Source organism: Anomalospiza imberbis, chromosome 18 (assembly GCF_031753505.1).
Source record: "Anomalospiza imberbis isolate Cuckoo-Finch-1a 21T00152 chromosome 18, ASM3175350v1, whole genome shotgun sequence".
Classification (NCBI taxonomy): domain Eukaryota; kingdom Metazoa; phylum Chordata; class Aves; order Passeriformes; family Viduidae; genus Anomalospiza; species Anomalospiza imberbis.
The window spans coordinates 7,620,379-7,646,577 of NC_089698.1; the positions used below are offsets into that span (position 1 = coordinate 7,620,379).

Consider the following 26,199-nt stretch of genomic DNA (forward strand, 5'->3'; position numbering starts at 1 on the left):
CACAGGCTCAGTTGTGACTTAGGGTAAATTGCTTAATTCTGTCTCAACTCTTATGACAATTCTTTCCTACCTCAGTGTTGGGAAGCTGGGCGTCTATGTGTTGTGTAAGTGCCTGAGAAATAATAGCATTGTCTGAAGAACAAATGCAACTCCTCTACCTGATCAAATGGACAAGAGCAGAATTATTTTATATTTATATTTATTATTATGTTTTAGTACCTTTTAGCTGCTTCAGGTGAATAGCATTTGACTTTGTGGGTCATTTTTTGTTGTCTTTGTTGTTGATTTTTGGTAGGTGTGGTGCTACCTATCCTCAGATGATGAAGACAGTTGGCATTCACCCCACCTGTGCTGAAGAAGTTACCAAGTTGCACATTACAAAGCGTTCTGGCCTGGATGCAACAGTCACAGGCTGCTGAGGTTAAATACCATCCCTGGAAAGAAGGAAAAAAAGCACAAAACATATTTGTAAAGAAAAGGGGCACTGAAAGTTGAAACAGCTTTAATGGTTCAGGTTACAGGAATCTTTTTTTTTTGTTTTTTTGTAGAGAGGTTTTTCTCACAGCCGAAACATTTTCCTTGTACCATCACAGTTCTAAAACCAGTGTAGTCCTGCTGCAACAAATCTCTCTTTCTGAGTGCCTAAAACTCTTCTGTTGCTGGGAGCTAGGGAATAATCACAGTATTCCATATGTAAACATAACTAAAGCCCGTGACATCTGAGGCCATCTACAAATGAAGCAGTTGTCATTTGGGTTTCCCTGTTGGCCAGCAGAAGAGTCTCAGATGCTGGGAATCAGACAGGACATCCCTTAGAAGTCTGGTGGGATGCTTTGTCCTGCATGGCTCATTACTGATCCTAATACTGAGCACTGAGACTCTGCATTCATTACTGATCCTAATACTGAACACTGAGACTTTGCATTCACTAGTGGAAACAAGTTCCTGGAGTGCATAGCAAAGGGTAAGCAGTCATCTTTGGGTTTTTTCATTTAAAATATAATATGTAATGGAATTTAATAGAAAATCACCTGAAGCTGTACTGCTGCTGGAAGAATCACAATGGATTAATCATTAGCAGCCTGGTCACAGTGTTAGGGAGAGGACTGAGAATGAATGATCTCAGAGGTGCTAAAGAAAGAGTTGAATTTTATGGTGGCGTCTCTGCCTACTCCTCAAATTTTTAATTCAGCTCAGTCCAAACTAAATTGACACATCTCACAAATTACTGCTTGAACAGTGTATATTAAGCTGACAAGTAGAGTAAAACCCTCTAATAATCCACCTTATGCAGCATTTTCTGTTTTATAGAATGCAGAAATATGGCTGACACTGAAATATTTTCTTGGTTTGTTTTTAAGACTTTTCTTACTGATGAACTGGAGTCTATATCTGAACTGACTTATGTCTGGCTTTAATAAAACATGTTACTGAAGGGAACTACATTAAGCAGTGTTCCAGAAGAGAAATGGTCCTGCCCTGAGCAAAGATATAAAATAATCATCTGCAACTTTTTCTTTTTTTTTTTCTGTTTTTGTGTACTGGCCCAAGTAAGAAAGCATTACCCTGTTGAAAATTCCTGCTGATTTTCGTGCTCTCCAGAAGGGGGAGGTGCTGGCTCATCTGTGGCAGGAGAGGAACAAATCTGAGAGTGAAGCTTCTTGTGCAGAACCCTGTTAAGGAGGTAGCCTGACTAAGGCAAACACAAACCAATCTGCACTGAATTTCAATCCCAGTCACAGTTTCTTGCACCCTTTACAGCAGAGTAGTGCACATTGGAAGAGACCAGCTTCAGGTGAAACAAAATATATCCTTTTTGCAGTTAATTTATATCAGTGTTTTATGTGTGGAATTTGTTATTTTCATTCCAAACTTGTTGCAGTTTTGAAGAATAGTCTGATGATTATGTGTATATCTGCTATTTTAATTTGATTGGTATTTCACTGCTGGAACAATACAGATAAATGCTTAGCTTATATCGAGTGTGAAATAATTTTTACCATGAGAATTGTACCTGTCTGAGAAACTATTAGACAAAAGGGATCAAAACTTCCTTGTAAAATAGGATTTAACAGCATTTATCACATTCTCATTGATATGAGAATATTAAATTTTCTTTTTTTTTTAACTTAAACGAAAACAAAAGAAGTCCTAAATGTTTTCTCTACAAATTTTCCTGATTTTTTTTTTTTTTTTGGTCCACATTTCTGGTCCATAAACTAGGAAGAAGTGATACAGTTGGACTCCAAGTGGCATTCCCTATCAGATCTGCTGATGCCATTTTTCACCTGTGAAGTCATCCATAAGTTTGTAGCTGACAAGAAATATTTGGACTGGAAATGTTGTTGAAACAACGCCTGAATTTTGCAGCTGCCTTTAGAAGAAATTATTAAAACTTTATATAAATAGGTGCATACCTGCACATTCAGAAGTTTCTGTTTCCTTTAATAAAGGGCCTTATGAGTATGATGCAGCCAAAACCCTTGCTGGATTTTCCTCAGCTGTTTACAAAAAAGGAATTCAGATTAAATTAGGATTTCTCTAAAATGTTTTACTTAATATTTCAAAATATGGAGATACAGCATAATAGCAATTTTGCTGTGAGAAACAGCTCACCTCTGACAAAACTCTAATGTTATGCATACAAGTTTTTCTTTCAAGTGATTATCTATTATAGTTCCTTTTGTTTCCCAAAATGAAAGCACTGGTGTTTAACCATGTAAAATCTGCTTCTCTTCTCTGCCCTACCAATGCATGCAGTAGACAGAGTTGTCTGTCCCTACAGACAAATCAATGGAAAGATGAGTTCATTTCATTCATCATAAAGTTCAAATTAATTATTTGGGACAGCAGATAGGGAGATCTCAAGGAAATGTGTCCTCAGTGCATGTAGAGTGTGAAACTAAAACATGTCATGGTTTTCAGAAGAAACAGAACTGTCTTGGTTTTAGAATTGCTGAGTGGCTTGCATGAAGTTGCTGTCTCTTCAACAGCAGACTGGCTCTGTTCCTCATTTAGTGGAAAAGGCTGTTGCCCCCTCAAGTAAAACAAAACATACAATCCCACCTACATAATAATGTCAGAATCAACAGAAAGACCAAATAATGACAAATATTGTGATTGTGCTTTTTTTTTTTCCTGAAGGATTCACCAGGGATGGTGCTTAAGAATTGTTTTTAAAAGCCTGACCAATGTAAATTGAAACTGTTGATGTACATTGCAACTTACTGATTGCATGTAAAAATGTACAAAAAAAATGTGGTCAGGCTTCTTAGGATGCCAGCTGATGAGGATTTGTTTGTCAAACCACACCATGGTGCAAACAAGTCTGAGCTTTGCTGGGTCCCTCATATGTGTGATCCCAATATTTATTGTGTTATGAATTAATTAATAAATAAAGAATATTTTTTCTAGTAAATGTGTGATTGCACTTGCTTAATTTTCTACATATGATTTCTGCTTACAATAGATATATTTTTTGATCTTAATGCTGTCTATCTTGGTTGAAGTATGTATTAAGGAAACGAAGAAATAGACTCAGACCTTTTATTAAGGAAATGTTGATATTTCTGTATCTGTGTGTAAACTGAATAACCATTGAGATTTTTCCAGGCTGGATGGCCTCATATTTTAAATTTAAATTAAGATAAACTGTAGACTCGGTAAGTATGGTTTCAAATATTGCCTCTTTACTCCTGCTAATGAGGTCTAGCTGGTATTTTCATTGTCCCTGCATGCTGACATGCTTCTTGAAGTCTTGTCAAGAGTAAACTCCCTGAGTGCAGTCAGAGCATTTTACAGGGCTACAGAATTCTACATGAGCTGTTCACTTTGGGGTTTAAACTAGAACACAGAGTGGAGAAAATGCAGTGCTACAATGCCAGTTAGTAGCTGTGGATACTGCTAGGTAAAAATATTAGAAGATTCATAGAGAAATGACTAGCAAAATGTATTTAGAACTCTGAGAAAATTCTTTGTCAGAAAAGTAAGGGAGTACATTGTTCAATTCATCTCAGTTTTCTTTTATATCTTTAAGTCCACTGATTGTGATGAGAAGTTCCCATTAAGTCAGGCGATACTGAGCTGAAACAGGCTAATTTAGTATTGCCTCAGTATATGCCCTGGCTTTGATGCTGAGAATGAATATTGACTTTACTCTATGTAAAGGCATTTCTATTTCTGCATTTTTAATCTATTCGAATTTCCTGAAAGATTTCATTGCAGGTTCTAACTAATTAGGATAACTAGTAAAAGTCCTAAAAAAAGTAATAAGGTAAGCATAATTCTTGATTATTTTTTGCTTATTTTCATATACCACTTAATCACAAAGCAAAAATAATAATGGATGAGCATAGAGACAAAATAAATTTGGAATAGAATTTAATGCATTATTTATATTATACCTAATGACAGCTTGTTCTCAAGGTGTTGTCTACAATTCCGTTTTGCCCTTTCCCATTTCTGCATGTACTGTATTTTTTTACATCTACTGAAAATTGTTTCTACAGTTTAGATTATTCCAGACCAGGAGCTGGAAAAGGTACTTCAGTACAACAGCTGCACATTTTTTTGCTAGCACATTTATTCTAATAAAAACATAAAAGCCATGGATGCCATAGTGCTTCTAACCAAAGCAGTTGAGTATTTTAAAGACTTTTGAGTTGGAAGACTTCTCTTTAGAGGCTCACGTCTGTCCAACAAAGTAGGCAATTCTGTGCCCATGTAAATTGCCATTTGTCTAAATGCCAGTGACATCAGTGTGTGTACTCAAAGCTAAGGCTGGCCATTAATTTCAGTGGGATGCAAGTATTTGTCTTAAGTGCTTTGTTAAAGGGGAATCAATATAAGCATATGCCAAAATGTCTTTCATTATTACGGTTGGGGAAAAGGCTGCAATTATGATTCAAAACATAAAAGGTACAATAGACATCTATGATTAGGCAATGAAATATGCCTTTAATAAGCATAGTGCAGACAGTTTGTTTTGCAATACGTAAACTTGTATAAAATTCATTGACTTTTTCATTCTTTCAGATCTGTGTGCTCTCTTTTAAGAGAGGTTTTTTACTTTAATGCACGAAGTTTTCCTGATGTTCTTCCAGCAGAAAGGCTGGGTTTGTATGCATTTATTCTAGTGCCAAACGTGGATTTTACTGAGAAAAGAGGAAACAGCAGAGCAAACCTCTTTTTATTTTTTTCCTTTTTCCCAGGGCAGCATGCAACAGATAATGCAGTAATTACTCTAACTGATTTCTTAAAAAATGGAATATTTCTGTCCACTCCATGTCAAAAAGCTAATTATGTTTCCGTTGTGGTACTCAAAGTCAATATTGTCAGCTCTTCTTAGTTCTAATCCTCTACATTGAATTTTGATGGGCCAGGTGAAATATCCCCTTCAGCACCTTACTGCAATTCTTGTCAATCATCTTGCCATGAAAAACATGCATATTACAAAGGCTTTGGCAACACTGCATCTGATTTCAGTCTTTAATCTTATATGCACCTTAAGAAAACATCATTCCAGCTACTGACATTCTGTTTGGGACATGAATGGGATCCTATTTGCTGTGGGAAACAAAAGAAAATTATCTAATCTTTAATGGATATAATGGAACTCTGGCCATAACAGTGTAAAGTCTTAGTAAACCACAGATCTAGGAAGAAAACAATTATGATGGTGAACTGATGAAGAAATTAAGCAGAATAAGAAAATGCACATGTATCTATTCATAATGTAATTGTAAAATACCTTGCTTCAGGCACTGTTGGACTGAGGAGAGTGTCTTTTTTTGGAACCCCCTAGACTTTCTGTACAAGGAATGCTGTTTACTGTAGTCCATTTCCTAGCATGGTACTGTGTGTGCCACTTTTTTTGTTGTTTCTTATAGACAAGATCTAGCACATCTAAAATCTTCTGGTCCTACAATGGAAAATTAACATCATTCCCTAAGAAGCTGGAATATAAACTAATAAGGCAGGTTTCCAGAATCTGATTGCATCAGTCATAAAGATATAGTATGAAGAGAAAAGTGGATATTCCCTGGGGGAGAGTGTGAAATGAAGACCAGTCTTGTTTGAACAAGGTGCTGTGCATTGTTAGCTGGGTAGAGATATTGGGAGTTGCAGCCTGTCAGAACCAGCATCTCCAAGGAAGGGGTGGGGGAAAATTTTTCCAGGTAGAAGTCTCAGCAGTTTGTAATACAGTATGTCCAATATATTAATACATTTATTTAAGGAAAGCCTTTATACTCCATGAAAGATGAACTGTACCCCTACTGCACCTCCAGCTCTGTTTTTTTTCCAGATCACACAATCACCAAAAAGACTGTTGGGTTTTTTTCTGTCCACCTTTCATTTACTTTAAAGCAATATGGGAATCGGACTTGTTATTCCTTGTTTAAGCATAAAGGCAAAGACCAAGATCCCTCTACTTAAGTCTTTCACAAGGAAACTCTTTTTCTCAAGGCTCTGCAAGGAATTACCTAGGTAGTAACATAATGCAAACAAATCTAAGCTATAGATACCTTTTCAGCCCTTGTCTCTTAGAATACTATGTAACTCCAGTAAAATAAAATATCAAGGGAAAGAAAACGGTGAAAAAAGACAGGCTTTAGGCTTTAAACAGAAATTGAGAAAATAAATAAATGTTCCCTTCTTTGTTGGCTCCCTGTGAGGAAAGGCCCAAATGCATTTTTTCCATGGTGTATTCCCAACAAAACAGTTAAAATTGGAAGCCTGTTTTACTTTTATCTTTTTCTAATGTGTGAATGGTCTGTAATGCAGTCAACCAATATTCTGTTCACACAGTGTCAGAGCAACAGGTTATAAAGCAGCTTTTAGCTTTATGCAGGAGGTTGAGCTCAGCAATCTTTCTTTAAACACCTTTGTTCAATGGGGACAAAGAACTGAGCATTGGAATTTTTACTTAATCTTGATAATCTTCCTTTTTTTTCTCTCTCAAAGGGTCAAGAGGAAATGCATTAATTTTTAACTTCACGTGAAGGCAAGTTGTACAAACACAGCTGAAAACATCAGGAAATGCAAGCATTTTCCTTAGAGAAGTGGAGTCAAGTAATATTCTGCTGGCAGTAGACTCCTGGATAATTGGGAAGATGTTGTTAAGCACAGCAGTTCAGGCAGCAGGGTGTTCACACTGATAGCACTGTTCAGTTTGGCTGTCCTAGGTGAATGACTCCTGTGATGTTGAAAGCAGAAATTATTAACCATATGACAGGAAGTAATTTAAAGAACACAGGCTGCTTTGGAGACTTAAGAAATGGCTCTTAGACTGTCAAAGGATATTTTAAAAATTCATTTCATTTACATCAGACTGAGATCTAAATTAAATCATGGCAGGAACTTTTGATTTTTGCCTCTTTAATTTTCATTGAGTTTATTTCTTAGACATATTTCAAACACAGGAGAATAAGTAGAGTTCTCTTGACATTCAGACTTTGCTTGCATTTCTGTCCTTGTTCATTCTATGTATATCCAGAGTTTCTAAGAGTTTCAGGTCAGGACTTTGGTTCTCTTTCTTAATTAAGAATTTAATTGTTATTCTTGAATTTTTCTTGTTCCATCTTTTTGCAAGAGGCTTATTCTATTTTACTTAGCTACTTGTAGCCCTATTTAATTATTAATACGTGAAGTCCCTTTTTATGGGGTAAGAGTCCAATGTATTCGTAAGAGAGCATTTTGGGATTTTCTGCTTGCATCTTCCTTTAGCTCCCTTGTACTTTCCAAATTTGGAAAGGCCATAGCACCAGAGGAGGCAATTCTAAAGAAGTCCTGTCCATAGCTGTGGTATTGTTCACCTTGAAGAATGAGAGACCAACCATTTGTGAGTGTTTACAGCTAGACCTTCTGAAGGGCATCATCTTTCCTTAATGACAAAATGCATCAGATTCACAAGCTGTGACAGCAGTGCCTGAGGGTTCCCATGACAGTGGCAAAGTGGAACATCTGATGAAATCTGCTTGTGAAATGCAAGGTTGCCTTTTTTGTCACTGAGGTTGCTGAGAGAGAACTCTGAGGTGTTGCAGTTTTTGTATTCAGTAGCAAACTCTCAAAAGGAAAAAAGCTATCCTGGAGTGATGAGACTGTTCATGTGTGGGCTTAAACATCCTTGTGAGGCCACCTCATTGTCTTATGTCTAATTCTGGAAGTCCTAATATTTCCCAAGTTCACAAGTTGGGTGAACATTTGCTTTAAGCCATTGTGTTGATCCCTAGGAACAGCAGAGGGAGGTGGCCCCTTGGATCTACATTATTGATTGAAGCACTCTCCCTCACTGTACTTCAGTGAAGTGTAGCCAAGAACAACAAGATAAGAATTAATGTAAGTGACAAGGGAGTTCCTCAGACCCTGCCAGTGCACATTAGCCTGGCTGAAGAGAAAAAGAAGCTGATACTCGAGTCTTTTGAGTTGTGAAGGGTCTGGTCAGTCCTTGAAGGGGAAGCACATGAATGGCCCAGTTGTCATCGCATTTTATTTTTCCTCCAACTTTGACTAATGGTGCATTTCCTCTGGCCTCCCACGGGCCATCCGTGGCTGACTTGCTTTGTCACTCTTCACATCAAGCTGCTGCCTTTACTGTCCACGCTGTTCCCATGGTGGGAACCCGGTGTCCTCTAAAGAAATGCACAGGCACAAACCATCTGTCATTCTCCCACTCCTCTTTCAAGCCACCACTTCCCATATTGTGTGGCCTTGCAAGCTGAAAGCAATCTGCCTCCCCCTGCATGCCTGGAGTACATGCCAGCTCTCACCCCACTTGATAAGGGACCTCCCGACACTCTGCCTGTAAAAATACTAATGGGCATCTCCCAGTTGATAACCAGCTCTGCCTTTTTATTGTGCTCATGGGATGATAAGTTGTCTGGATCAACAAGGAATTGTCCCCTTTTCAGGCAAAATTATTAGGGTCAAATTAGGTGTGAATTGTGAAATTAATCATTGCAACCACAAATAATTTGTAGTGTGCTATGGACAAAGGAGAAAAAAAAAAAGAGAGACTAGAGGAAATGATTGTAGGGCACAAAGAACCAAAGTGATTGGGAAGGAGGGAGGAGAGAATGGCTGGCAGTGCCATACAGGATGTTGAGCTAGGCATGTAGACTCTGCTGGATTTGGTCTCATGCACCTGTGGACTGTGAAATAATAGAACAAGGTTCTTCAATGTCATCTGAGAGTCTGAATTAATCCACACACAAGATGTCTTAGAGAGAGGAAGATACCTGACTTTGCACCAGAAACATTCCTTTTATGCATATATAAGTTGATTATATTCTTTGCACATCTCCAGATAATCTGAATCAAGTGAATGTCACCTCTGCTGGAAATGAATAATGCAACATCTACTGAAAAGCCTCAATTTTGTTTTCTGGGCTGCGAAGCCTGAGTCTTGTGCTGAAAATACAAATCCAAAGGTGTGCTGAATTTGCTTGGAAATGCTGCAAAGCTATTCTCATTTCCTGTAACTCTTGCATGGTTGGCCCTTTTCCATGGCTAAGCCCCAATTCTTAGCCAGCCAGAATGAAGTGGCAGGAGAAATTCCTTCTCTGTTTCATCTTCTAGTGTATCTAGGAAAGCAAGAACCAAGAATTTGAACCATTAATTCCTAAGTCTGTGACTTGATTTGCTGCAGTACAAACTGTGTTTTAAGGGTTTTGTCTTCTCTTACCAAAGCTAATTGTTAATTGCATCTTCTTTTATCCAGCCGCTGCCACAAGGAATCAGCCTTCTGTGCTGATGACAGATCTGCCCCTCTGCTATCAGACGCTGTGCTTTTGCCATCTCAGTTTCCTAAGAATTGCCCCTGCCTGGGAGCCAGTGGAGCAGCTGTGTTCGGGGCAAAGCAGTTCTCTGAGGAGGATGATGATTTATGACAGAGTGATTCCCTTCTACATGGCTAGGACACTGAGGTTGTGTTAATTTTTTATCCCCTCCCCAATATCCCCCTTTTCCTGCTCTGAATTCTTAAAACAAATCTTGGCTTTGCATTATGAACAACACACAGATGCTATAGTGACTTGAAAGAACATATTTTATGGCACAGGATGCAATGCATCCCTTGGTGAAAATTGTAGAAAGAGATAACTGCTACAGGTGGCAGAGGCTGCTGGATGGCCATCAGAGGGTACACAAGGAATAAATTTGAATGCCTCTGCCAAATTTTTAGTGTTTACACCAGTGACACTGCTTCTTTTTCTCTTATTACTGTCATGTATGTGATTTTGCTCCAGTTCTCATACTGGCCTCCCTCCTGTGCTTAGGGAAGAAGCAGGTCTGGCATTCCTACTACACTGAGGTTCTCTTGGGCCATAGGGAATGGGTTTGCAATGATGTAGCTACACTGGCACAAAACTCTGGCCATGTACCAGCACAAAACAAAGTTTGTCTGGAAGCAACTTGCTCTGAAAAATATCTGCAAGCAGTACAGATGCCTTCATGGAGATGGGTTCTCATGACTGGATCTCAGCCATGTTGAGAATCAGCTTTGTGTTGATGTACTTCCCTGAAATATTCTTTAATGGTTGAACAGCCTTGAGCAGAGATCATATTTCCAGTTTGGGATTCCCTTTATACATCTTTCATTAATACAGGGATTCTCTGCAATCAGAGACCAGCACCGCAGAACAGCTGGATCCATTTTGGCTTGACAAGGGGCATGGGCATTTTTTTATGTATATTTATGGCTTTTGTGAACATTCAAAATGCTTTTTATAAATATTAAAAATAATCAAGGGTTCTGGAAAGAATTCATCCTGCATTACCATCATCTGCAGGAGTTCTTCCATCTTCCTCTAGAATATGTATTACTAGCTGACACTGTGAACTAACTGGTCCAGTCTGGGAATTCCTAGCTACAGCTTGAGGAAAAGGGAGGCTGTGAAGGGAATTGGTATCTCTTGATCATCAGAGAGAGCAAATACAATACAGGCGGCAGTCTGGCTGCCCCTGGAGCAAGTCAGAAGCAAGAAACTTGCAAGCAGGCACCTCAGAGAGCTCCCCAGAGTTTTGCTTTGCCTGCTGCACCCGCTGTGGTTACTTGGTAGGTTACTTGCCCTGTTTGTCTTGAGGTAGCTGGAGTTGAGGCATCTGTTTTCCATTTAGAGCTTGGAGGATGCCCAGGTCTGACTTGGCATGCTGTCTGCACTGGGCATCAGCAGTACAGATGTGGAAACCACAAACCCGATTAATATGAGCCTAGAGTAAAAACTCAAATAAGCTTATAAATAAAACCAGACTTGCAGATTATTTGTTTCCATATTAGTCTATAATAGACCCTACTCAATATGTTTGTTTTATTTGGTTTGGTGACCGACATAGGTATTTATATTTCCAATAAAATTTTAAATCAGAATACAACAGATGAAGTAAGCCTAAATTATTTCTGCAGAAGATGATTGCAACTGTCTGAAGCATGTAATTCCTTACATGAAATGTTAGCCTGCTTTGAACAGAGATGTGGCAGACTTCTCAGTATTTAATTTACCATTCCATCATAGCTCCAGATCCTACATTTATATATTAAAATAGACTCCTAAATGGACTCTAATCCCCAATGAATAATCCAGAGGTGTTGGATGGCTTGGTGGGTCTAATTCTTGATATAAGCACCATCTGTGTGATCTTGGGTGAGTCACTAAATGATCTCCATGTCCTAGCTTAAAGTGGTGACTGTCTTTTTATCCCTGCCAGGCTCCTGCTGAGCTCTGGGTTTGATGACCTCAGGTGCTCCTTCCCAGTGCAAATTCAGCTGCTCCAGTGCAGGTAATGAAACCATCTAGAGAAGAGTGTTCCAAAGAACCATCTGAGAAGATTCTTCAGCAGTGCTGACAGACATTTTACTCAGTGGAGCAGATCTCTTCCTGGGAACTGATGGCTCTTAATCCAAGGGTGAGATTACCTTGATTCAGCTCCATTTAAACACAGCTGTACCAGAAAAATTCTATGGTTCAGCAGTATTTTATTCTGCCTGCATTGTGACACTCGGGATAGGACACCTGCACAAAGCCTGACAAATCTCTGAGGTGAGGCCTTATACACACCTGTGCTGAGCAGCATCTCCAGGTGACCAATGAGGCCTACCTGGTTTTCAAACCATACCATGGTCTGAAACATAAAAGGAATATAACAGGAATTGTGCCTCACTCTCCTAAATAGACAATAGAGGGAAATGAGCACTTCCACGTGCTGGTTTGGATCTCACATGGGCTATCAAGGGAGCAGAAATTCCCAGTGGGATGAACCTGAGCCTTGGCTAAGTACTTGGCAACTGTCAAGTGACTTCTTTGTGCTCATGGAGCTCTAAGGCAAATGAATAAACAAACAAGGCTCGCTTCCCATCTCTGCCTTGCAAAAACGTAAGGAAAAAGCTTTTATACCCTTTGTTAGGATGTCAGTGCCAGAGTAAAGACACCAGCCGTTATTCCATTCAAATGTCCAGTTTTCATTTCCAGTTGTTTCTCTGGAATCCCTTTTTCCCCTCCTCTTCAGCTGGTTGAGCAATGGCCTGTTCTTATAAAACAAGTCTTCAGCTTTGTAACAGTCCTGACTTCTCATTGTTTGAAAGGCAAGAGGGTCACTCAAAGTAAACTCTCGTGTGCTAGATAGTGTTTTTCCACATGGAAATGTTGGAGGGCCACTCTGTGCTGTCAGCCCAGAAGGGCCAGAAGATGCCTTCAGACTCCCCAGGTGCCTCTGTGTTTGTTTTCTAATGTTTTTGCACACACAATATCATTAATATTATGTCCAAAGCTTGTCTTTATAAACAGAGTCAACACATCTAACTTATTAGTCAGCCACTGGGAAAAAGGAAAGAAATAAGTCAACATTGTGAGGAATTAACCCTTTTCATTGCCCAGAGAAGAAATCAAAGATGGTATAAATCAAAGATCTGTTGAAACTGCAAAAGAGACTTGATTATTTTCTCTCACAAATTAGTGGAAATATTTCCTCTCACTTTGGCACTCAAATGTAAGAGGTGTCCTGCAGGACTCGGAAAAGACTGGTGAACGTACAAGACATGATTTTCTTTCCCATGGCATATGCCATTGAAGGGTAGGAAATTTCCCTCCTACCCACCTTGTTCTTTTTTCAATCTCCATTTCCCTGCAGGCTGCCTCAGGTACTGGGCTAGGCTTGGACTGTAGACACAATTAGAAATAGAGTCAAGACTGCACGGAGCAAAGTGTCCAAGTGCTGAGTGAGTGCCCAATGGGCCGTAGTAAAATGCACAACCAAGTCAAAGAAAAATGGAAAATATTCCATAAAATTCATCTTTGCATCCCTTTTTCCTCTCTTGATATATGGCCCCTGTTTCACAGCTGCCCGGGCCCCGGCCTGCGTGTAAATATGTCAGTGCAGCAATGAGACGGAACACGGGCGCAGGAACGCCGCCGGCGTCTCCCAGATAAAACACTGAGCTGGAGCCCAGGAGTTTATTGTAAATAAAGATCAAGGCAAAGCAGCAACATTTCTGTTCGGCTCCAGCCTGCCAATGTTGCTAGTCCAGCTCCTTTCACAACTACCATATGTCCACATGGATTTCTCCTTCCAGAAAGGGACATGTTCCTCTTCTCACAGCTCTGTAGCCTTTGCAAGCTCCCCGACACTTTCCATGTGTTGCTTTTCAGTGACCTGGAAGCATTGACGGCAGATGGGACAAGGGGTGGGCACGGAGGTGAACTTCCAACTGTTCTGCTCCATACTGGTGTACCTGAACAGTCCCTTTGTGGGCCTGGGAAATGTTAATGCTTAGTTTGGCTCTCCTCAGCAGAGGGCACTGGGTCCTGTAAATGGGAATTGATGCTGGGAAGCATGAGGGTCTGATCACTTTTGCAGATGGACAGATTTTTTTTCCTTCTGGATACCGGTGGTGTGGAAGAGAAGTCTGAAGCTCTGTCTGCTGCATGCTGATTGACTGAGAGACAACCATGGCATGTGTTAGCAGATAAACTTGTCCTTGACATTAATTTTTATTTTAATTAAAGAAGTATCTACAAAAACCAGTTATCTGGAAATCAGGTTGGCTAAAGTACCAGTCATCTGGCATCCTTCTGAAAAGTAGCACCAGCCAGCCAACACAATGGAGGGAGATGCAAACACCTATAAACAAGAGCCTGAACAGCCAGGCCGGGGTGGAAACTGGTTGAATTGTTTAGGCTTGTTGCTGCAGCCCACAGAGAAAATACAGCAGTGATCTGAGGAGAGCTGCCTGGATCAGGGAGTTTAGCCTTCTTTGTAGCCTTGATGTAAAGTCCTCACAGTTTCAATGTAAAGTTATCATTTGTTCAGTGGGTTCATCCTGTTCTCAGCAATACCCACAAACAATGCACTGTCAATCCACTCCACTTTCCCTCTTTCATCACAGCCCTTTTCTGTGTGCTGGGATTTGAATTTTCCTCACTCATGGTTCTGATGAGCTGTAAGCCAGAGGCACTAACAAAAATTAATAGGAATGTATTTTTTTTCAAATTATTTTTTAAGTTTAGATGGCTCTCATGCATGTATGTTGTAACATAACTCTTTTAATAATAGAAGTTTAAATGCTAATAAAGAACATATATTTTAAAAACTTGCTAGGTCTTCATCTGGCACTAATATGTTGAAGATTTGGCACAATTTACTCGTAAAATCAAGAATAAGAATTCATTCTCCACACTGACAGCTACTGACCTTTCTTGAGCTGACCTAGGATGCTTCATATTAGACGACAGCTCCAAAAGCAAGAAAATTGAATACTACCACAATATATGCTTTAGTTCTGCTGAAGAAAACTACAAGGCCATGCTGTCTCCCAAAAGCAGCTAGTAGTTATTTAAGGTTTTACACTTCTATAGCAACACATCTTACCACACCCTAGCATTTGCCAGACCCAAACTAGAGGTTAAATGTGCTGGAAAATGTGGCAGAAGCTTCCAGCATTAGCTGATTCCTGAGCTTATTAGGACTCAGGCATGCCTTGCAGAGCAGCAAGATCAGTTTCAGAGCTGGGAGAGAGGTGCAGCTTTTCTTTCACACACCCTCTCTTCAAGTCTGAGCCTCTGCCTTTGCCTTGGCAATCCAATTTATGGTTCAAGGGCTGCCCATGGCCTGCAGTGCTGTGCCACTGTTCCCATTTACATCAGATAAAAGTCACGATGGCTAAGGGTTGTAGGTTTGATCTTTTTTATTAAATAGGTCAGCAGGCCCTAACATTTGGCAGCCATCTCCAGTCCCAGAGCTGTGTGATGAAAGGTCATATCATGGCAGGCTCCAGTGTATCTTTTTATCTGTCCTGCCTGGTACAGCATGTTCCAGGTGGAGACTGGCAGGTGCTGGTGCTAAACCCTGCCCTACTGCTGTTCCCTGGTAACAACAGCAGTATCCCATGCTCAGACCCAGCTCCCTCTGACTGCCATGGAAACTGTTGCTCCCATCACAGTGCTTTAAAACACTGCAACTTTCTGACCCAGGCATGTTATTCCGGGAAAGGAGAAACTCCTTTGCAAACAGATGTGCTCTTGAAGTGCTTCCTGTAGTCTTCATTAAGCTAAACCAAGTCTACATTTTGCAACTTCACTTTCCACTGCAGAAGCCTGATCCTGTACCTTCATTTTTGGTATTGTACATCATTATTCCTTAACACCACTCAGTAGAGAAGTAGGTAAATGATAAACTTGGCTGTAAGTTTTTTCAGTAGCAATTTCCCTTAGCAGTTTTAAAGTGTGATTTACAGGTTAATGGGGTACATGGACAGGAGACTTCTGCTTTATCCCCTGCAGCCCTGACAATTTGGGGTGTTGCCTGGCTCGGCTCCTAGATGTCAGAGGAAGGACTAACTTGCATTTCTCCCCAGTGATTTCTTGATGCTACTGGTGGATTACAGATGTGATTCACTCCAGAAGGCACTGCTGAGTGCTCCCAGGTATCTGATCTGCCAAGCAAAGCTGGTAGCATCAGGTCCATGAGAATTCCCTCTCCTGAAGAGAGGCCAGTGTCAGCCCTGGGACCTGACATCGAACAGTGCAGAGTTTTGTTAGAAGCCAACTGAAAACGTGGTGCTGTTATTATCTGACACCAGCTGAAACAAAAGCCAAACGTTGATGAATGTCTGATCCTAAAAGTAAACAGTTTGATTTTTTTTTCCTTTGCAAGTCAGGGGCCCTCTAGGGTTTTATCTGATTTTGGCAATCTTCTGCACATTTTGGGGCCTGGAGCATGGTTTTAATTGTTACATCACAAAAGTTGCCAAATAATGTTGGATGCTTCTTAAAAACTCTCTCAATTTTATGGAACTTCTCAACGGCTTGACTAATACAATAATTACTGGAACTCAGCTATGTTGCCTAGTGGCAAATGGAATTTTTTCATAATGATCCTGTCTGTCGTTAATAGCAGGATTTGTTCTTTCTCTCAGTGGGAGAGAGGCCAGAAAGCCATGGTATCTGTCTTTTTTAATGACAGCCAACAGCAAACGGATAAAATAATCAATTATATCCACAGATAGGTAGATAAAGTATAATTTATCATGTCAAAAACAAAAATGTTTTTAATTGGGCTGTTAATCATTTTGTAATTTTAGCTAAAGAAATGGGGACTCTGCTTTGTGCTCAAACATCACTAATATTTTATACAACATTTGCTGATCTTATTATAGCTTTAATAATAGTGTTTACCACTAACTGCCAGAATATAAAATATGATTTCTACTCTCATTAGCTGGAGACTTCGCAGTAAAAAAAGATGCCCTTCTCTTTTATTTTTCTTTCTCTAGAAAGATCCAGGAGATTAAAAAGGGGGACCAGTGTACTAATCAGCTGTAACAGTTTCTAAAATATGCTAATCTTTTTGTTTGATTAGAAGTACCCATATTTCAACCAACAAACATGTTACAGAAACGTGTTGGGTTTTTTGGTTTTTTTTTTCACCAAAGCATATAAAGAGATTAGTATAACACAGCAAAAATTGGAAGCTTGGAGTTTTGATTTCTAGCCACACCTGTATTGTCTTGAGGGAAGCTGGGCAGATAATTTAATCCCTCCTAACTTGTTCTCTGTGTCTGTAATGTAGGTATTAGATAGCTGCATCATCTGTCTGCTGTACAGTATGTAGGTGTTGTAAAATACATGAAAATTTGTAATAAAGATGGCAAACATCTGGCTGGCTGGCTGCAACAGCAGCCTCTCTGATAGGAACCTTTTTGAGGAAGGAAATGGGAAGTTTATGGCTGGACCTAAATCTTCCCCATATTTAACTGAAAATGTCATCTTAATGCTGCCTGATTTCAGGATCAGTGAGGAATCATCTAGCAGAAAAATCTCTCAGCACTGGGTACTTTGGCTGTCTGCTCTTTTGTTATTACTCCTGTATGCCAGGAGCAGATGCCCTGTGTGGGACCAGATCTCTATTGTACCCATAAATTCTACATTAAAAAAATACTAGCCATGCTAAGAAAAGAAATGTGACTCTTGACCACCCCTTTGCCTCAAATACACTGAAATTACTTCCCTGCTTCAGAAGTGTTTCACAGAAGAAAATTAATCTCCATTCTTCTAAACTTGGTTTCCTTCTGAACAGCTCTGCTTTCCTGAAATCAAGATCCAGCCTCTAGAGTACCTGCCTGGGAGCAGAACATGCACTTTAGGTAGTTTGGCAAGAGCAGATTTCACTTCCAGTGTTAAGGTGAATTTTTTTGGCTATGAGTTTAATTTTATGTTCATAGCATCTCCCAGCGATGTGCATAACAGAGCAGAGCCGAACTTCTCTTCCTGTAACTGGATCTATCTTGGATGTCAGGCAAATTTAGTGGATTGAGTGGGTTTTTTACAGGCCTAATGGCAGGATTGAGGCTGTATTTATACTGAGAAGCAAGGAGGAGAAGCTCTGTGGCTGGCTTGTCCAAGCATAAATAAATTGGAGGTACATGAACATTCAAAAAGTTCCCAGAGAGTCACGTTCCACAACTTAATGGGCCTGGTGCCTTCACCTGTGCCAATTTTATGTGACTCTTAACTCTGGTCTTAAATAAAAATGAGACTTGCTCTAATGACATCAACAGCTTTCAGTGAAGAAAATATGCTGCTACTTTGATACAGATCCCCTTATAAGGAGGACACTGTAGACAGCCAAAGCTTTTTTTCCCATCTGGTAGGTGAATGTTACGATTCCCTGCTCAGAACTGTGGCCTCAACAACAATTCTCTGCTTTCAGCATTACATTAGATGATTTTATTAATAATATGGTTATCTGCTGCCCCTGCTTTTGCCACTTGATTTTACTGTCCCTCTCCATTACATGAAAGGATGGAAAAGGGGTATGTGAGTTGACTGGGGGAGGGGAGACAATAGCATGAGCAGGGGGTTAAATGAACCAGCTGTTATGTGTGAAGTATCTGCTTTCTAATTGCTTCTGTTGGAATTCAGGGGGAAAAGTCGCTGGCTTCAGTTAATTAATAAGGCAGGACTCACATAAACTCCAGCTGTGAGCACAGGACTGGTCTTTAAAGGATAAGCTCTGGAGGTGGGGCAGAGAGTTTGATTTCCTTGCACTAAATCCCATCACATGCTGGTTCTGTGTGTGTCCACTTAAGCCTTTTGGTTGGCCTGTCTGGACCAGACATGAGAGATCTGTTGCTGTCCACGTGCCTCACCCCAAGAAAAATGATCTCTCCTCAGAAATCAAAGGTGTGAGGCTATGTTTCAAGCTAGGGTGAAACTGCTGTGTTTTCACTTGAGTCTGGAAACCCTAAAAAGTGGGGATGTTTGGATCAAAGGTTTTTTTCAGACTTAACAGAAGCTTGGGCTTTTGCAGCTGGACACAGATACAGGTTTGCCATTTGGTTCTCTTTTCTGTCTAGTTCCAGAGGGTTAGGATTTGGCATCCTGTCAACATCTCTCTCATCTGAGCCCTGCCTCAGAAGCCTTGCTGGAAGGGTAGCACTGACGGGGAGGTTGTGCAGCTGATGCCTCCAGACCATGTCCAAAGGCCATTTTACAGTGATCTCTTTGAGGAGAACAATGCCCAGTTCATTTCCCTTTTTTTCTGAGAGAGGCTCAAAAATATCAGGACTTTTTCTGTGTTATGGACAGTGCCCCTAAAACCCACATGAAAGCGCAAATGCCACAGTGTTTCCTCATTTGATCCTGCTCCAAGTCTTGCTGCCATAGGACATCCCCCACCACCAGTGCAAGGTCCTTCTAGTCAGACAACAGCTGGGGGTCTGTGCTGAGACAAAAGTCTTCTCCCACTTCCCATGGGATGGCATTTCTGGATTCCAAAGCTTGTTGTTTAAGTGTGTTATGTTAGGAAACAGTGGAATGAGAAAAAAAGGTGGAGGGGATGTTCCAATGTGGTTAATAGCCTGCTTTTCCTCGCTGACTGTGGAGGGAAATGAGCTTCCTGCTTAAGGTGAGATGTCATTTTCTGGATGGAAACCTTTGTGTCCCGGCTGGCCTGCTCCTTTTGGTGCCACTGCTCAGGGGAGGTCTCTTCCAGTGTGAATGCTCTCCCTTCCAGGCCCTCTCCTTTCCTGGCACCTTGCAACCTGCCTTGCATGTCCTGATGCTGCTCAGATGAGTGCCGGGGTCAGCACAAGGGAGGGGACATCACCATGTGGCTGCAAATGGGTTGGGAAAGGAGGAGTGCTCACTTTGTCACAGAGAGCCCAGCTATTTGTTCTCACCATACCCTTCCTCACACAACCTCAAGGCTCAAGCATGCAGGAGGATTTTGGCATTTCACTGCTGCAGTTTTCAGTGACAGCTCAGCCTGATGTGGGACCGAACTCAGAGATACATCAATAGCCCCAGTCCCCTGGGCTGGCTGTGCTCAGCTGGACTTCCCACCCAAAGAGAAACAATTCTCGGGTGTTACAGCACGTTTCCAAGCGAACCAGGTGGGGCCCCGCTTGGCAAAGATCTATAAACAGCAGCTCTTTGTCTCCTCTGTTTCTCTTCACCCTGAACGTGTTGCTGTTTTCAGAGGTTGGTTTCAAAGTGCTTATTCACAGCCACCAGCCGTATTGTTTTATCTGAGGAGATTAGGGCTGAGAATGTTGTGGTTTTGTAGTGAAAAGACTCCATTGGAAATAGCAGCATATTTGACATGAGACTGTTATTTATGCTCAAATAACCATCTTGTTTAAAGATGAGGAGTCTTTTATTTTTTTCCTTTTCAAGTTTAGATCAATCATGTATGAAGACAAACTCCCACTCAGCCTCCCCTGGCCCCTAATACTTTCATTTCATTCTTCTTCTGCTCATTATTTTATGATTTTGTCCTTGACTGGAACATTTCTCTCTTGCTCTTCCTTACATGCACCATTAAAGAAGGAAAGAACTTATATTTAAAGCTCAAGACTTGTGTAGCTCTTAAACTATAAATAATGTTTTCTACAGATTCTAAGATTATTAAATCCTTTTAGTTAGCCTCCCTCTTATTTTACAGCTCATCTGATTAGAGGGGACATACTCTTGTTAAACTTTATTTAACTATTTCTGTTTTGCTTTTGCAAGCAGACATGAGAAAAGAGGACCTGGCTGCATGCACTGCTGATCAGAACACTTGGAACACAGGAATGCAAAAAATAGCATGCAGCAAGAGAACTCATTGTTGGTATGGCAAAAACCTCCAGAGAAGCCCTGCAATTCTTGAGATGTAGTTAACTTTCTAAATACAGGCAAGTCTACAAGCAAAGCTAAAATCTGTTCATCTGGGTAGATAAATGCAGTCAAACTACCCTTTTCTGTAAAGGGCTGACAGGCACAAAATCCATGAAGGGAATACTTTAGTGTGAGAAGATGCTCAGGTAGTGACTGGTTTTGGGCAGCTGTAGGAACTGAACCATTGGGCACTGTGTTTTGCCTCCCCATCTCTGGCTTCTGTTGATGCCAGGCTCGGGCTTTGCTGAACCAGGCATCAGCTTTTCCCTACAAATGCAGCCAAACCAGCTGATACTGCAGCTGATCCTGATACTGCAGCAATGAGCTGCACTCCTGCTTGATGCAATCTGCTCATCTCAGACAGTACCTCAGGGGATGGCCATGGAGTCAGGCCTTGCCCATGTTACAAACTACAGAACTGAGCACATAGAGGAGAAATGGCCCTACCAGAGATAAAGTGAGTGAAAAGTGCTGAAAAGCCTCACAGTAGACAACCTAAACAACAAAATTAGTTCCTCCATCATCAGTGAGGCAAATGCCTCTGCCTCCTGGGCCAGACCGGCCAGTGTTTTAATGGTAGGCATAAATCTATTGCATTTTTCTCCTCATGACCTAGCATATTCTGTCAGGCCAATGCATGGTCCAGAGAAGCAGTAGAATTTATGTGTACAATAAAACAATAGAGTTTCAGTGATATCAGCTGTTTGACAAATTTTAATATACATTTTCTATAAAACAGGCAGAAATTACCAGAATGTAATACCCAAATAAAATCCATGATCCATTTGCACGACAGATCTTCAATTTACTCGCATTCATGTGAAAGAGACACATAAAAATGATATCCATGCTTAAAATCACTTAAAAGCAGTCTGAAAGACCCCACAGTTGCAAGTGATACCTCAGTACTTAGCTAATACTCATGTTTCGATGGCTTTGCCTTCATGATTCTTCCAGTGGTTTCTTTATGTTTTCTGGTATTTTGCCAAACACCTGTGAATCAGTGCACAACAAATACTCCTGCCATTTAATTTAGCCTTGCACAGAAAGGCTATATTAGGCCTGATGCAGACCTAATCCCAAACCTCTAAAGAGGTTTAAGGCACTCTGGTTTCACCTAATCCCGAAACCTAAACCAGAATCATTGAAAACCTCCATAACACCACAGGAATGGGCAAATAGTGAGTTTCCACTATGAAATTATTAAAAGGACACAGTGTGTCTTTTGGATTTGAGACCTAAAGCTTTGCCTAAGGAGCTTGGACTGTCCACAATAAAAGTGTTTATTTTGAAGTTAGGAAGTTGAAAGGTTTATTTGACTAGACGGCTGATTTCACCCCTCCCACCCAAAAAACAAAGATGGGTGATCACCCAGAAGACTGGAAAATAGGAAAAGGGATGAACAAGTAACAAGGGAGGGGCAGCACAACAAAGCAGTCAAAGATGAAACCCAGGTTTCTCTTTAAGCTCAGTCATGTCCCCTTGTGAGAAAGAGCAAGAGCACAGCCCCCTGTGCACAATTGGGCTCTTGGGACCTGAAGTTCCTCACAGCAAACATGTAAGGAAAGAGTTATTTATGATATATTAAAAACATTGCTGCCGTTCAAAATAGAGGATTTGCTCTTTTGAGATCACTTACTGATAGAAGATAACATGTAAAAACATGCTGTAATGGAACTTTCAATTACAAACTGCATCCAACTGTAGTAAATTTGATCTTGCATTAACTCCTGTTAAATTAATTGGATTCTGTCATTCCTGAATTCTGGTAACCACCTTATCTTGCCGTACAACTCATTATCTTTGCGTTGTGAAAGGGGTATTTCATTTTCAAGGTGACTGTAGGGAATAGTAACTGTACCATATTCTACTAAACATTTAGCCCCTAACAAATTAAAGACCTGAAGATTACTGCACATGTGGTTCCATTATACATAGCAATTTATAGCAATGATCTGCTGCTCTAAATCTCTTAATTCAAATCATTTCAGCAAAACATACAGGGAAATATGGGGCTGTACTTGTGCATTATACAATACAGCATGTATTTATCTGTGCTCAGGACATTCCTCCTAATGAGAGGCATAACCTCCTCAGTGTACTGTGTTCTCATAACCACCAAATGCCATTTAAAGCCCTTTAGAGCAAGGATTTAGGAATCAGTTTTCCTACTGATGAGAAATTTGATATGAATAGAAAAGCAAGCTCCAGATTTACCTTCCCAAACTCACAAAAAATCTCCATGCCTTTGTTTGCATCAATAGAAGTGGAATAGAACAGAACACCACTCATTTAACAGCACTAGATTTAATGTAGTTTTGAAAGACTCTGGCTCCATAGGCAAAAATGGTAGGAAAACTGAAAAGCATGTTTTATGAGGTACCAAGCTTTCTAGCTGGAACTAGAGCAGGACAGCTTCCTGAAAAACTACATAAATGACACAGCTTTTAACTCCTAGACAGGTGACACAAGCAAATGATGGTTTATTTGCTTTCCTTGAGCAAATCTCGGTGTGGCAGGGGCCTGTGAAAGGGGGAAGAGTGGTGTCTCTGCAGTGCTGTCATTGTACACATCTGCACTGCGCTTCCCACCGTCCTGCTGCGGGTGGATGGGTACAATAGCAGGGCACAACTCGAATCCCACAGCAGTTCTGTTCCAACAATATACACAGAGTTATTTAACTGCTGCCTGATTCAGTTCACTTGTGACATCTAATCAGTAACTTCCATTGGGAACCATTTCAGGAGGCAACTTTTCTTCTCTAAGGAAGCTCTCCTGCAGGACCTAGGAAACTTGTATGCCTGTGCCGCACTGAAAGAACTGGGTCTTTATCCCGCAACAAATCCAAGTTCACAGTGGCTCCTGGAGGAGACAAATGACTTCAGCAATGCGGTAACTCCACGCACAGCAGAGCACCTGATAAATGGCTGCTGTGCAAGCAGAGAGCCAAACCACAGCCCAGTGCGCACCCACTGATCGGCATCCCCAGCCAGCTGTGGGGAATCGCCCGAGCCACACACGGACCGGTGGCAGCCACAGCCCGGCACCACCGCCCGGCACAGCCCTTCCCGGCTGGCTCTGGCTCCACGGAAGAGCGACCAGCTCGGGCTCCCGGTGAAGGCCGGGTCCTTCCGGTTACGGAGCGTGAGGAAGCGGACAGGCGCCAAGCCCCCCGCAGGACCCTCGGAGCGGGGAGGCTCCTCGGGGGCTGCGCTGCCTGCCGGCGCCGCCGCCGGCGCTACGGGCAGCCGTGAGCGGGAGCCCCTCACGGAGCCCCCGAGCTGAGCCGCGCTCGGTCCCGGCGGCCGCTGGCCCCGGCGGGCCGGGACCGACAGCGCGTGCGCGCCTCCCGCCGGCCCGTGACGTCACGCGCGCGGTTCGGCGTTCCTCCGTGTCCGCCTGGTTCCCGCGGGAATCGCCGAATAACCGCTACCACGCACCCGCCCCGCCGGGCGGAAGGGTTTCCGGTGAGCGGGGGAAGGGAGGACGGGGGAACCCCACGCTCGGCCGTGGGGGTGGCGGCGGGGTCGGATCAGGCTGAGAGGACTCCGTTGTCATCGGCGTGGCGCCGCCTCACGGGCCGGAGGGGGCGGGGGTGCTTTGCGCACGCGCGGGGCGTCGCCAAGGCAACGACGCGGTGGAGGCTCGGCCGCCGCGTGCGGGGCGGGCGACGGAGGCAACGTCACCCACCGCCCGCGGCCCCGCACAGCCCCGCACGGCCCCTCAGAGCCCCGCACGGCCCCGCACAGACCCGCACGGCCCCTCAGAGCCCCGCACGGCCCCTCAGAGCCACTCACGGCTCCTCAGAGCCCCTCAGAGCCCCGCACCGCCCCTCAGAGCCACTCACGGCCCCTCAGAGCCCCTCACGGCTCCTCAGAGCCCCTCACGGCTCCTCAGTGCCCTGCACGGCCCCTCAGTGCCCCGCACGGCCCCTCAGAGCCCCGCACGGCTCCAGATCTCCTCATGGCCCCACGGCCCCTCCAGAGCCCCGCGTGGCCTCTCAGTGCTCTGCACGGAGCTTCAGAGTGCCGCACGGCCCTGCATAGCCTCTCATGGCTTCTCGGAGCTGCTCACGGCCCTGCAGAGCCCCACACAGCCCCACTCCAGCGGGCGTGGGAAGAAGCTCAAGCCAGCACGACGTCGCATCTGTGGCTGACGTGAGGCATCTGCTCAAAAAAAGTAATGTTATGATTATGGTTTGCATCTCCTTCATGATCTGCAGCAGTTTGCCTGGACAGTGCGTGCAGGAATTCCTCTGGCAGCAGTGATACAGTGTGCGTGCCTTGACCTCAGGACACACCCTATCAGGCATCAATATCAGCGGTGGTAATGGAGCTCACAGTTCCAGAGTACTGAATTTTACAACTCCCCATAGTAATCCCAGTACTTCAGCTACCAATAGAAATAGGTATTTTTAAGGTATTTAAGCGACACTGCACTGCTTGAGCAGACGGAGGTAAGGCAGAAACAGCATTGGCTGAGTATTGAGCATGGTTCTGTGGAAGGAAGGCACGGCCTCAGGTGGGTCTCTCCCCACCATTTGCAAAAGAGTAGTGGCAGTCCTCAGGAACACCTAAAAGTGCTTTAATACCTTTCAGTTGGAAGCATTTACAAAGGAAAACATATTATTGTCAAATACATTATGGTAATATGAAAAATAATGTTGTATTTATCAACTGGTCAGAGCTCTAGCTCTGATGGTGGGCTGGGCTCGGAGCTGGCTCTGCCAGCTCGCTCGCTGTCGCCCTCTGGCGGCAGCGCGGGCCCGCGGCGGGGGCAGCGCCCGTCACCGGCGCGGGCAGCGCGGCCGCGTTGTTCCGAGCGCGTCCCGCGGCCCTCGGGGACATTGCGCACTGACCTCCGACATGGGCGTTCTTTTGCTGTGATTTTTCTCCTCAGCAGTGCTGGTTTTTTAAAATAACGAAACGGCCTTGTACAACTGCTTTAAATGCCAGTTTTCAGTAAGAAACAATCCCGGTTTCAGATTCAGCAGCTTCATTTTGAAATGAAAAAGGTAAAAAGCAAGCATGGTGTGTGCTCTGGAAAAAACAGACCACACGAGATGGAAGTATGTGTGTAACTTTTTCCTCTGGGAATTGTTTTGAGGAGCATTTTGCCACACTTTTTAGCGCAGTCTCTTTCATCCTTCCGAAGCTCCTTCCAGAAACCTCCAATTTTTAGCAGCATTTCTGTGCAGCTTTTAGAGATGGCTCCGTGACTGGGAAATGCCATTAAAAATGTGTCCTGTCTGCCTAAGTTACAAGAAGTATAAGGAATCCTTAAAAACTTTATTTGTAACTAAATTACTAGATTTTTTTAAATCTACTGGAGCAACTTTTTGTTTTTTAATGATTCCTGTTAACGTTTCCATTGATTTACAGGTAAACTAGTTTTTTCTTGTTTTAAAAATACCCTGCGATCAGCAAGTCTTACTCTGTTTATTCTGGCTTGGAAGTGTGATTATCAGTTTTAAAGATTCTGCAGATGGGAATTATGTTGGTGCATGCACTGGAATAGATGCCGGTTTCTAATATCAGATAGATTGTCTGAT

The 26,199-nt window shown here is 42.4% G+C and overlaps 2 protein-coding genes and 2 long non-coding RNA genes across 5 annotated transcripts in view; 3 read left to right on the forward strand and 1 right to left on the reverse strand.

Annotated features, from left to right (window-relative positions):
- Positions 1-845, forward strand: part of TXNRD2 (thioredoxin reductase 2) — a 28,634-nt gene extending 27,789 nt beyond the window's left edge. The window contains exon 17 of the mRNA XM_068208808.1: positions 296-845. Within this exon, the coding sequence (XP_068064909.1) occupies positions 296-419 (124 nt within the window). The 3' untranslated portion in view covers positions 420-845. The remainder of the gene's footprint in view (positions 1-295) is intronic.
- LOC137484723 (uncharacterized) lies at positions 569-3,072 on the reverse strand. The gene is made up of 2 exons (XR_011004994.1): positions 906-3,072; positions 569-865 (listed from the first exon to the last, which is right to left on the reverse strand). It is a non-coding gene; the product is annotated as an uncharacterized lncRNA (long non-coding RNA).
- Positions 3,073-11,763: 8,691 nt separating this feature from the next.
- On the forward strand, positions 11,764-22,414 carry LOC137484724 (uncharacterized). The gene is made up of 2 exons (XR_011004995.1): positions 11,764-11,901; positions 20,505-22,414. It is a non-coding gene; the product is annotated as an uncharacterized lncRNA (long non-coding RNA).
- Positions 22,415-23,987: 1,573 nt separating this feature from the next.
- Positions 23,988-26,199, forward strand: part of GNB1L (G protein subunit beta 1 like) — a 47,166-nt gene continuing 44,954 nt past the window's right edge. The window contains exon 1 of one of the 2 annotated variants that reach the window (XM_068208822.1): positions 23,988-24,115. The gene's annotated coding sequence lies outside the window, so the exon portion shown is untranslated. The remainder of the gene's footprint in view (positions 24,116-26,199) is intronic. The other variant, XM_068208823.1, reaches the window with a different exon arrangement.